This window comes from Capra hircus, chromosome 17 (genome assembly GCF_001704415.2).
Source record: "Capra hircus breed San Clemente chromosome 17, ASM170441v1, whole genome shotgun sequence".
In the NCBI taxonomy this organism is placed as follows: Eukaryota; Metazoa; Chordata; class Mammalia; order Artiodactyla; family Bovidae; genus Capra; species Capra hircus.
This window is the reverse complement of record NC_030824.1, coordinates 65,497,470-65,510,397: the sequence shown is the minus strand read 5'-3', so window position 1 is coordinate 65,510,397 and position 12,928 is coordinate 65,497,470. Positions and strand designations below refer to the sequence as shown.

At 40.7% G+C, this 12,928-nt stretch overlaps 1 protein-coding gene across 3 annotated transcripts in view; it reads left to right on the top strand.

The window, feature by feature from the left end:
- FBXW7 (F-box and WD repeat domain containing 7) overlaps positions 1 to 9,798 on the top strand; it is a 222,256-nt gene extending 212,458 nt beyond the window's left edge. For all 3 annotated transcript variants that reach the window (XM_005691173.3, XM_005691175.3, XM_005691174.3), the window contains 6 exons: positions 103 to 239; positions 1,197 to 1,310; positions 2,533 to 2,714; positions 4,575 to 4,800; positions 6,630 to 6,840; positions 7,892 to 9,798. In XM_005691173.3, coding sequence (XP_005691230.1) covers positions 103 to 239; positions 1,197 to 1,310; positions 2,533 to 2,714; positions 4,575 to 4,800; positions 6,630 to 6,840; positions 7,892 to 8,160 — 1,139 coding nt within the window. In that variant the 3' untranslated portion in view covers positions 8,161 to 9,798. The remainder of the gene's footprint in view (positions 1 to 102; positions 240 to 1,196; positions 1,311 to 2,532; positions 2,715 to 4,574; positions 4,801 to 6,629; positions 6,841 to 7,891) is intronic.

The window sequence follows — 12,928 nt, the reverse complement described above, 5'->3', positions numbered from 1 at the left end:
TTCAGTGGTTTTGAGCATAGGAGAAAATGAGATACATTATAAAATGTGTAATTTGTATTATTGGTAAAGGCAATTATACTCTTTAAATGTTCCAAATTTTAGGTATTGATGAACCGTTGCACATCAAGAGAAGAAAAGTAATAAAACCAGGTTTCATACATAGTCCTTGGAAAAGTGCATACATCAGACAGCACAGAATTGATACGAACTGGAGGCGAGGAGAACTCAAGTCTCCTAAGGTAACTGAACGCAGTGCACTCTGTAACAGAAACCATTAATCAGTGCTATTAGTACACAGTGTACTCTTTCACTACTGGCAGGCCGTATAATTTGACAGCCCGTCTTCTGTAGAAGGAAAACAGTATATTTTTAAAATAACAGAAAATGTAACTGACAGTGTTCCTCTTTACTAATTATTCTCTAGTCTGACAACTAATTGTACTTTGTACTTGAATAAAATTGACGACTAATTGTACTTGAATAAAAGATGAGTTGATTTACCTGTTCTATCTATTGCATGTAAATGAAAATTTCTGAATATCCTGTTGAATTTTGTGTCATACTTATACCTAAGGATTTGTTCCCTCTCTGACCAAGCATGATTTTTTGAGGAATGCCCATGTTTGAGGGGCTTGTTTGGTAATTTTTGTGTGTTTTAATTTTATAAATTTAAGCCCAATTCTGATTTTCTGCCTTATAACATCTCAAGTATATAAAGAATGGCAAAAATGCTTGAAATTCTTTCTTGGCTGTATTTTTTAACTGGAATAAAAGCAATTTGGGGAGACATTTTGTATTAATACATACACATTATGACAGACTTTTTAAGTTGAAAAGGTTGGTGAGTATTGTCTTTCTGCACTTAGTAGGTACTTTTGTTTTTGTGTGTCAAAATTGCACAGCTGAAGTGCATATTCTTTTTGTTTGAAAAGATGAAATAGATGGTATAAAAGACATTTGCATTCAGACCATCTTGATGAGGTTTTGACTGATTTTAGTAGTTGATGTCTCACGTATGGGTAGTAGAATATGGAAGTAAAATGTTTGATCCTTGATTCATCTGCCAGGAGGGAGACTTCGCCTTGTGTGTAAATTTTTGTTCTAGAAGTAGACTCTGCATTCCTGTTGCTACTCGCGGCCCCATCTTCCTTCTGCCGCCGCTTAGCGTGTTTCTGATATGCACATCTGTGTTGTAGGTGCTGAAGGGACATGATGACCATGTGATCACGTGCCTGCAGTTCTGTGGCAACCGAATCGTTAGTGGTTCTGATGACAACACTTTAAAAGTTTGGTCAGCAGTCACAGGCAAAGTAAGTTTCCTTCTTTCTGCACTTCATAACGTCACTATTTGGTGCATATTCTTTGCAAGGATCAACCAGTGAGATGAAAACAAAGATTTGTTTTTGACTCTAGCTTAGTTTGATAGCAAGTATCAGAGCTTCTAATTTAGCTTTTTTTTGGCATGAAAATGATTTTTCTCAAGGTAGGGATGTCATTAGTTTCTTCTTCATTTAAATAGTTGGTCTCTGTTTGTAACTGTAGGTTAAGATTTTACAGATGTGGTGGTGTGGGTTTTTTTTTTTTTTACCTAATTTTTCCCGCTTTTATTAACCATCTAAGTTATACCTCCTTCCTTTTTAATCTTTTTCTAAAGTATGATTGAGGGGTATTTTTCCTTTGAAACTTTGTTGATAACCTAACTATAGTTTAAATGTTAAATAAATCATGTTAATTTTGATTTATCTCAAACCCTCTAAGTTAGAAGTTAAAGCGGGCTGTTTAGTTAAATAAGAGTTTGAAGAAAACAAAACAGTCCAGGCTCACTGCATACAATGCAACTCTTTAAGGATTCTCTTCTGGATACTTATTTTTATCTGTCCATTAGAAGATATTTTTGTGAATTAAGTAATTGACCACCTAAAAAAATAATAGAAGAAAGTGTTGGCAGGGGGAAAATCTGTGTTCTAAAATGTTGATTCTTGGGCAGAAATCTTCTAAATATTCCAAGTCAGATGTTACAATTTTTTAAAACAGTTCCATATTTCCATAGTGTAGTATTAGTCTTGGATTTATTTCAGAGTTTTAATGTCTGTCTTTACCTGTCTAGAAGTGCCTTGCCTGGCTCCTAACTATTGCCTTGGGGCAGATTCAGATGAAATGTGCTATGTAGCCACACCCAACCCTGTTGGCATTCTTTCATTGGATCCATTGCCATGGAAGAAACCAAGTTGCAGTTTTAGTAGTATTATCAAAGAGGGCAGGCCAGAGCTGTCCTACTTTAGCCAGAAAGGTTCACTTTCTACATCCGTGCTCCTAAATTGCGTGTGTGTGTATAAAACGCAATGCTGCCAAGTAAATAAAGCGAACAAAATAGTGATGGGACCATGTCATATTGGTGTGGAAGTTATTTTCTGATTTGCTGACATTCCGATTGAGTAAATAACTTTAGTCCAGATTTTAATGAGCTACTAAAATGGTATTTACATTGTTTTTCTTTCTACCTCAAAGTAATCATCTTAAGTGTTTTTGCAGTGTCTGAGGACATTAGTGGGACACACAGGTGGAGTATGGTCATCACAGATGAGAGACAATATCATCATTAGTGGATCCACAGATCGGACTCTCAAAGTGTGGAATGCAGAGACGGGAGAATGCATACACACCTTGTATGGTCACACTTCCACTGTGCGTTGTATGCACCTCCATGAAAAAAGGTAGGGGACGTCCTGTAGAGCTTGGGAATTCTTCCTTTGTTACTTGTGAACTTGGGGCCCGTTGTGCGGAGTCCGGTTGTACAATACTTACTGTGTCTAGTAGAGGGTGAGTGCTAATGTGCTCGTAAATTAGACTTTAATTATTCAGCTTCAGATGTTTGTCTGCTAGGAAAGCAGTGGGGTATTGCCTTAAAATCGGGCAGTTGGCATTAAGTCTCCTTCCTCATTTAATGGTGGTGTTGGCTTCCACTTTGAAACGCCTCGTTCTGTGATCTTGATGGATACCTTAGACTTCATTGTCCTAAATCTTTGATGGCTCATCATGTTAAAAAAAATATTTGAGGTAGGAGGATATATTTTTGTTGGGAGGACAAATTCAGTTATTCAGGCTTCAAGCCTCTGAGTCTCTCTAGTTACCCACCCATCACCCTTCCCCCTCTCCATTGTCTCCCCTGTGTCCAGGCAAAAGCTGAGTGAGGTTTTAACTCATTGTCATTACCTGTCACCTGAACTGGTGACTGAGCTTTCATATTTGGTCACCTTGCACACAGCTGGCAGAGAACCTCCTCGGATTATGGTAGGACCACGAGCCTTTGGGAGCCTTCTGTTGCACCCTGAGTTAAGGAAGAAATCCAGTTTTCAGAATAGTTTCAGCCAATGCTAGCCTTTTTCTTCTCAGTATCTTTGATGTTGCTGCTACAACAATATTTCCTGCTACAGAGCCCTCCTATTAAAAGTCCTTTTTGTTTTTCATTGGCGTATCTTCATGGTACTCCTGTTAAACAGATGTGATTTCTTACCTATTTTGTCAGAAAAAGTCTCTCTGAAGGGTCCTTACAGTGAATCCACTCCAGTTTTTACTGTTCATTCTGTCCATGGCATTCTTTATTAAGAACCATTTCATTAGACATATTTCACTCAAGATTTGTAATCCATGAAGAAAAGTACCTCTTTCACTTGTGACTTGAATCTACTTTGAACAGTGCGCTCTACTGTTAAAATTGGGGGAGTTAGTATCAAGAGACCTTGCAATTCAGTTTTCAGTATGTTCTGACTTAAATGTCTCAATGCTTCCATTTTCTACTCTTTGAAACATGGAAGGTGGTCTTTCTTTATCTCTTAGGAATAACATTAAAGACACCTGAGTTTTCAGCTCTCCTTTGTAATCCAAAGGTGATTACAGTATTTGTGTCACTCTTGTTTACGGAAGAGTATCACTTTAATAATCTTGGGTCAAAATTTTAAGGGATTTCTGTTGCTTCTACATGTGTATCTTCTAAAAATATATCTTAATGCCCTCATAGCCTATTGAATATTTTAAAATATAAGCACAAGCAACCTTTGTTTGAGGACCTATTTAAAACTGGTTATTTTAACCAGAGTACATGATATAAAGCACATATCTTTAGCAGTTTAAATTCCAAATTCTGGCTTGTTTTATTGAGATACTTCTATTGAATTTTCTCCCTAGTCATAAAGGTAATGTGTGTTCATATTAAAATTTGGGGAAATGGCAGAATAAGGAAAAAAATTGAACTTTATCTTCCTTTGCTTCATCTTCATTGTATCTAGCTATAATACAGTAGTTTTCAAACCACAGGACGCCAAGGTGCTCCTGGGTCCCTCATAGGTGGGGGAACCAAACAGGCAGAATCCAAGGCTTTCCAACTTCCCGTCCCAAGCAAAGTAACTCAACTTTCATGTGTTTATATATCGAGGTTTGACAAAGCATGTATTTATTTTGAAAACAGGTGGTTTCTGCTTTTAAGAAAAAGAAAAGTTTTAATGACCACTGACTTTTTATGTATTGTTTTCCCATGATTTTAAGCTCTCATGCATTTTTTCCTGTTACACCCACAGAGTTGTTAGCGGTTCTCGAGATGCCACGCTTAGGGTTTGGGACATTGAGACAGGCCAGTGTTTACATGTGCTGATGGGTCATGTAGCAGCAGTCCGCTGCGTTCAGTATGATGGCAGGAGGGTTGTGAGCGGAGCGTATGACTTCATGGTGAAGGTGTGGGACCCAGAGACAGAGACCTGTCTGCATACGCTGCAGGGCCACACCAACAGGGTCTACTCACTGCAGGTAAGAGGCTGTGCGCGCTCGCTCCTGTGGCACTCTTGTAACCAGTCATAATACTGTCTTAGTCCATAATCACTGTCAGACCTGCTGATCCAGTACAGTCCAAAACAGATGAATTATTCTGCTGTTTACATTTACTTTAAAATTGGCACGAAGAAAGCATACGTGTTGAAATTATTTAAATGATTTGTTTCCATTTTTCTGTGATTCATCTTCCTCTAAAATATAAATATTGGTTTTGGAACCTGAGATTTTGGGGCTCTAAATTTTCCTGTTAGTTAATGGGGAGATAGTCTCATAGGAAAATAACCTGGATTTTAATAAACTCCTTAGCACAGGATTAATTTGGCCAGAAGCTGCCCCATTGCCTTGATAGCTGGAAGTTGACGGACCATGTAATTGTGATTCTGCCCCCATTCAAAGTGGAAGTGGAGCTTTGGGCACAAAGCCGCTCTGCTGCCACGGGGCTGCTGGGTTGTGGTCATAAAGCAGGAAATTTGTCTTAAGCATTTTTGGTTTGTTTTTGTTTGAACCTGATATCCTAGAATAGATTGCCGTATTTTGACATAAATAACTAGATTATTAGCAGGTTTAAAAAATAGGTCTTGTTTTGTTTCCTGAAAGACAGCATTTTCCATTAAAAAATACAGTTGACTCTTGAACAGTGTAGGAGTCAGAGGCACTACCCTCCACCACCACTCCACTCAGAAATCCTTGCATGACTTTACAGTTGGCCCTCAGTGTCTGCAGTTCCACATCCAAGAGTTCAGCCAACCTGGGACTGTGTAGTAGCATAGTAGGTATTGAGCGAAAGAAATTTTTAAGTGTAGTGGACTCTCCCAGTTCAAACCCATGTTGTGCAAGGGTCAGCTGCATTTGCTATTATTAATACTTACATAGCTTGTTTACCAATTACTGCCCACTAGTGATCAGCAAATTAGTACATGGTCCTAGGGCTCACAGTTCTGTCCTTGGAGTATTTGTTTCTTCATGGGATTCTGTCTATGTCATGAAATAGTGACATAAAATAAAGATGTCTGTTAACTTAGAAAAGGTTATTAATTTGGAGGAGAGGGAATTGGCTGCAGTTGTCTGTATGTTTTGTGATGTGTTCAGAACCTTAATGAATATAATAGCCTCATTTAAGTAAACTCCTTAGATTGAGAAAATAGGTAGGAACTGTAAATCGATCTGGGAATTGGTAGATGTTTGTTGACTTCTGGTCTAGCTGGGAAGCTGGAGAAGAGTACCATAGATAGTTTGCTTTGGTTATCAAAATGCCACCACTTCTAATTCTAGATTAATTATCTGTTGGCACAGTTCCTACCTAGCATTAGGTTCCTGTAAGTGAAATTTTTATTTTACATACAGTTTCATGGAACTTACTTTGAAGTTTCATGACAGTTATCTCTAGCTCTTTCCGTGCCATAGATGTTGATAAGCACACCTTGTATCATAAACCACGTCAGTAATTTCACCTTCCTGTTGGGAAGTAAAACTCAAATGGTAGTCCATATCGAATCATTCATAATATGTAGCTCCTAAGTGTGGCCAGATGGTCTGACAATAATACGTTCATTGTGCTTCTTTAAAAATTGTTTCTGCATCTAGTTTGAGGCCACTGGTCATGAAAAATTCGTGTTTCTGATAGAAGCTTCTGAGAACATGCACTGGGGAGTCGCTCGGTTGCATGCAGCTTACCTTGGTACCTCATTTTGTTCCTGGCATTATCTGTTTCTCATGCTTTGCTCCCCTCCCTTTTTAGGATTGAGGTCAGTAGACAATATCAAGAATACCCACACTTCTAGTCTAATAAACTCTGTCTGTTGTAGTTTGATGGCATCCATGTGGTGAGTGGATCCCTTGATACATCAATCCGTGTTTGGGATGTGGAGACAGGGAACTGCATTCACACGCTAACAGGACACCAGTCGTTAACAAGTGGAATGGAACTCAAAGACAACATTCTTGTCTCTGGGAATGCAGATTCTACAGTTAAAATCTGGGATATCAAGACAGGACAGTGTTTACAAACATTGCAAGGTAAATACCGGCTGCCCACCTTCAGTTGCATTCCTTAGAAATGAGATAGCTGGTCAGAAGAGAAATGTGGGACCTTTGTGTCACAGAATGATTAACCTCATACAGAATGAAAACTGATTTTAGATAAGTGTATGAGCGTTTCCACTCTGAACTGACAGAACTAGGCTGCCCTAAGAAAGTGTTTTAAATTGTGTTTTTAATATAAAAGTGTTTCATCACTTCCTACATGTATGGTTAACTCTACCTAACCTGAAAGAACAATGTGAAGAGAGATCTTAGCTGTGATACACAGAAGCAGCATGCTCGTTTGTTGAGTATTTGTTGAGTGATCATTTATTTTGAATTTGTAGTCGAATTTTAAATTAAAGAGCTGCCTTACTGGGGGTGGGGGTAGGGGGAGAAGCCTCTCTAATCTGATAGGAAATTGCTTTGGCCTTGACTTAGACCCTTAACCATTTGCTTAAGTAGGATGGGGGGGAATCACGGTGCCCGCTCAACTAGAGGAGGAGACGTTTGAAGCCACTAGCGCTAAACGCGGCACACCGCTGCTAGCCTCTTCTGTCGTGACTGTCTGCTTTTCCTTGGTCAGGGCCCTTAGAAAGTGTCAGTTCTCAGTGAGGCCGTTTGGTAGGTGGTACTGCAGCATTTTTCTCATTGGCAACTTTTGTCTCTTTCTCAGAGTTTTGAAATAGGGTCCATTCAGCCTTTGCCCTTGATTGGTCAGTTCAGAGTGGTAGGGTAGTATAGTAGATGGTCCACAGGCAGAGTATGGGCTTCTTCAATACAACCAGAGCACATGACGTGTGCCTGGTAGTGAACCACGCTTCCTGAAAGACAGAACCCTCAAAGACCAACACTTCAGTTACAAATAGCTACCAGATTTTCCTACATCCCTGCTGATTCTAAAATACTCAGAACGCAGTTTCTAAATGTGCAGTGTTTAAAATATTTCATTTATTGTGTGTTCCAGTGTAGATTCCACAAATTACAATCTAACTGACCTGAAACCATGATTTCTAACCAGTAATGAAATTCCTTTGGTTTTGCCTAGGTCCCAACAAGCATCAGAGTGCTGTGACCTGTTTACAGTTCAACAAGAACTTTGTAATTACCAGCTCAGATGATGGAACTGTAAAACTCTGGGACTTGAAAACGGGTGAATTTATTCGCAACCTAGTCACATTGGAGAGTGGGGGGAGCGGGGGAGTTGTGTGGCGGATCAGAGCCTCGAACACAAAGCTGGTGTGTGCTGTCGGGAGTCGCAACGGGACGGAGGAAACCAAGCTGCTGGTGCTGGATTTTGATGTGGACATGAAGTGAAGAGCAGGAGAGGGGGCATTGTCCCCACACCTAGGCGACAGACTCCCTGCCCTTCCCCCTGCAAAAGAAAAAAAAGAAAAAAGAAAAAGAAAAAATATCCCTTGTTCTCAGTGGTGCAGGATGTTGGCTTGGGGCAACAGAGCGAAAAGACCTACAGACGCAGAAGGGAAAGAGGAAGCGATGACCACCCGCAACTGACAAGAGAGGCGCCTGCCGGCTCTTCCCGGAAGAGGCTTCACTTTGGACTGAGGGCAGCTTTGCAACACGAGACTTTCGAAATCAAACCAGGTGCAATTATTTCTTTATTTTCTTCTCCAGTGGTCGCTGGGCAGCGTTACTGCTGAGACGTCGTCACAGATTCTGCTGGCCTGTTCTTTTACCACTGAGACCTAGAAAGAAGCTGCAATAACACCCACACAGTACCGATGGACTGTCTCACCAGAGAGCATCTGAAACAAAAAAGTTATTTTTCTGGAGTGGAAAAGCTAAAAAGGAAAAAAATTACTGTGAATTGTTTTTGTACAGTTATCATGAAAAGCTTTTTTTTTTTTTTTTTTTGCCAAACCATTGCCAATGTCAATCAATCACAGTATTAGCCTCTGTTAATCTATTCCTGTCGCTTCCACATACACTCTTTAATGCCTAGTTGCTCAAAGGTGGCAAGTTGTCCTGGGTTCTGTGAGTCCCGAGATGGATTTAATTCTTGATGCTGGTGCTAGAAGTAGGTCTTCAAATATGGGATCGTGTCCCACCCCTGTACTGTACTCCCAGTGGCCAAACTTATTTATGCTGCTAAATGAAAGAAAGAAAAAAAAAGCAAATTATTTTTTTTTATTTTTTTTCTGCTGTGACGTTTTAGTCCCAGACTGAATTCCAAATTTGCTCTAGTTTGGTTACGGAAAAAAAAAAAAAAAAAAGACTTTTTGCCACTGAAACTTGAACCATCTGTGCCTCTAAGAGGCTGAGAATGGGAGAGTTTCAGAAAATAAAGAGTGAAGTTTGCCTGCAAGTAAAGAATTGAGAGTGTGTGCAAAGCTTATTTTCTTTTATCTGGGCAAAAATTAAAACACATTCCTTGGAACAGAGCTGTTGCTGCCTGTTCTGTGGAGAAACTTTTCTTTTTGAGGGCTGTGGTGAATGGATGAACGTGCATAGTAAAACTGACAAAAATATTTTAAAAATATATAAAACACAAAATTAAAATAAAGTTGCTGGTCAGTCTTAGTGTTTTACAGTATTTGGGAAAACAACTGTTACAGTTTTATTGCTCTGAGTAACTGACAAAGCAGAAACCATCCAGTTTTTGTAGTAAAGGCGTCACGTGCAAACAAGCGAAATGAATGGAAAAGTCAAATGGTTTGCCTCATTTTCCAGGAGCCACAACTCAAGCTGAACTGTGAAAGTGGTTTAACACTGTATCCTAGTGATTTTTTTTTTCCTCCTCCTGTTTATTTTTTGTTTGTTTTATTTATAGTCTGATTTAAAACAATCAGATTCAAGTGAGTTAATTTTAGTTATGTAACAACCTGACATGATGGAGGAAAACAACCTTTAAAGGGATTGTGTCTATGGTTTGATTCACTTAGAAATTTTATTTTCTTATAACTTAAGTGCAATAAAATGTGTTTTTTCATGTTAGTATGCCTGTTTCTTCTGCTGAGGTACTAGCACTTCATTATTAGGGTTTGTCTCTAATAGATGAAAGAGCAGAGTCCCGATTTCTTTTATCCCCCGTATAGTGTTTTCTGCAGCCAGAGTGGGAACAGGGCCCACAGGGTGCAAACTGTATCTCTCGCAGACAGACTGCCCGGGAAGACGCGCCTGCGCTCACCTCTAGTGCGCTGGGCTGAGCACGCGTGAAGCCTGGCCCCTCACAGAGCCGCCAGACTCCTGCGTGCTATAGTTACAGCTGGAAGTCCTATGGAAAGTTCATTGGTAAAGTCTGACCGCACGTCGGCTGCTTACCAGGAACTTTGCATATACATCTCTCAGAAGCTCCCACACCCCTGAGAAGTGGGCGGCTCTCTCCCCACTTCACAGATGAGGGCAGAACTCTGGCTCACACGGGCTAGGGGTTTGTCAGGAGCCAGGTACTGGGCCAGGCACCAGGACTCACACCCACGCCCTTTAAGGGAAAAGGAACCTAGAGCTTCGACAGACTGAAGCAAGGCTTTAGGGGTGAGGGTGCATTTTTGTGGTACTTTTAGGCTCTTTCGTGACTTTTATTTAATAAGCCTAGCATTTTTTACAGTAAGTGAAGAAAAATGAAGTTCAGTCACTGCAATTACGTAGCCTCTCCGATGGCAGGTTTCTGCCATGGGTGTATCTCCAGGAATCCCAGCTAGCCAGGCCTGAGATGAACGTTGGAAAGGTGACAAATACAGACACTACTTAGAGAATACATTACTTACAGTCACAAACCATGTGTTCTTTACTCCTAGGGCAGCAGTTCTTGGGCCTCACTTTCCCAAAGCTGCTGAATCAGAACATCTGGGAATGAAGGGGACCCAAGCATCGGCATTTAAACTAGCTCGCAAGGTGGGTTGTGGACACGACTTTGAGAACCGCTGCTCTAGTTGTTTGGTGTGTTAGTCTCCAACACATCACAGGCACAAGAACATCAGAGAGAAGTGACAGGACAAGGGGAAAGACAGAAAAACCCAAGGCAAAAATCACATTAGGCTATGAAGTGCAGGCGAGCGGCCCAGCCTGCCGCAGGGTGAGCCACGGCATAGCCCAGCGCCACAGCTGCTGTTCACACAGACAACTCCGTGATCACGAAGAAGTTGTGATTCTGCTGGGTAGTCTCGAAACTGCTTGATTTTTCATAATGTCAATGTGCCTTGACGCTAATACACTTGAAGCACAACATCATCTATAAAAATGAATGTGCATTATCGAATAGAATGAGTTCACGAATAGGTCTGGATCCAAAGCCCAGTTCTGTCTAAATACAGGACCTTCATCAGATCACTTGACCTCATGTCTCCTCATCTTCTAGGAGGCAGAGAATCCTACCTCCTAAGGTTATTGTAGGGATTAAATGAAATGTTATGAAGCATACCAATCGCACTAAGTGGTAGCTACTCTTACAGCTTTAAGAAAATAGACCCAGATAACTCTAACTTGCTATATTTGGGAGCAGTTGAATGCATTTGTGACTCATTCAGGTATGTAATAAAAATAGCATTCCTCTCTATATAGCAGTTTACTTTTTTTTAAAGTGGGGTCACATAAATTTCTCATTGAGTCTTACAGAAACCTTGTAAAAGGCAAATATGGAGCTCTTGTATATACTTAGATGTTCATTAAATGTTATTTATGAATAAATGAATAATCTTCATTACAGTGAATCTGTTCCAGGAAAGGGAAAATCTTAACCTCATCCTAAAGGAATTAAAATAAGAAAGGTCATAAAGGGAGCCCTGATTATGGCCTCCTTAATGAAGAAATTCACCACCTTATATAACCGTGGATTTTCAATTGTTTATACCAGAAGAGAGGCAGCCCCCAAATTTAGATGTGACAAGTTCCCAAAGGTCAAACAATGCCTGAAACTAAACTAAAATTAGGACACAGAGTAACCCATAAAAGCCCAGAGCAGGTGCTCAGTAAATGTGTGTGGAACTGAGCAAAGAGGGCTTATTATTTTATTTTATTTTTTTGAATTGTTTACAATTTTGACACCTGGCGCTCCCTTATCGCTATTTAAGAACCATAAGCTATTTCATTAATTTGCAACAGCTAGTACACACCAGTTGGTAAATATTTCAACCTACCTACTTGTTTAATTTCAAAAGGTAATTGACATTTAGTTCATTGCACTAATTTAACGTTTAAGCCATTTTCTCTCTGCCTTTTGAGCTAGCCTGTTCAGTCTCCTTTCTCCTTCTCTGAATTGATTGGAGGCTACAGTCAAATAACAACCAAGACCTCTGTGCCTGTCCCTTCCCGGAAGTGAACCGGGATGCAGGAAGGCGTCCCTAGGTCCAGGCTGGGCCATGTTCACACGCTTTCACTGATGCAATCCCTGCACTTGGTGAGATGAAGGCACTGAGGTGGACGGAGAAGCTGCCTGGCAGCGCCTGCCGGGTGTCATCCCGGCTCCTGTAACTCCTAACAACCCGTATTAATAGAAGCCAGAAACAAGTTACTGGCGTAGCGCGAGGAGATGAGATTCACATCACAATGACTGACGCCTTCCCTCGGACGCAGCTCCGCTCACTCTCCTTCTGTCAGTCACGCCCACCCCCAGTAAAACGAGTCCACACTGTGACCTCTGCTCCAGCAGCTTCGTTGGCAAAAGACGATTCAGCCTTGTCCCTGGCAGCAATTGTCAGAGAACCTACTGGTTTAATAAGCCATCTGGGGTTCTACCATTAGTGAAAGTGGGTTGGTGTTGCTGGTGATTGAATGTAAGTAAATGCTTCTGATGCAAGTTCTGTTCCTGTCCCCTGCCTCACTGTGTTTTGGAGATGGGTGTGTGTGTGTGTGTGTGTGTGTGTGTGTGTGTGTTTGTGTAGACAACATACAGGAATATACTGGAGGGACTTCCCTGGCGGTCTAGTGGTTAAGACTCCATGATCCCACTGCAGGAGTCCCAGGGCCCGGATTTGATCCCTGGTCAGGGAACTAGGATCACATGCACCATGGCAAAAAAAAAAAAAAAAAAGAATATATTGGAGCCTGGGAAGAGGCCCTTGTTCTCAGTGATGCATAATAATATTTCTGTGAAGCCTTTCTCTTGTTCATCTATGAAAAAAAAAAA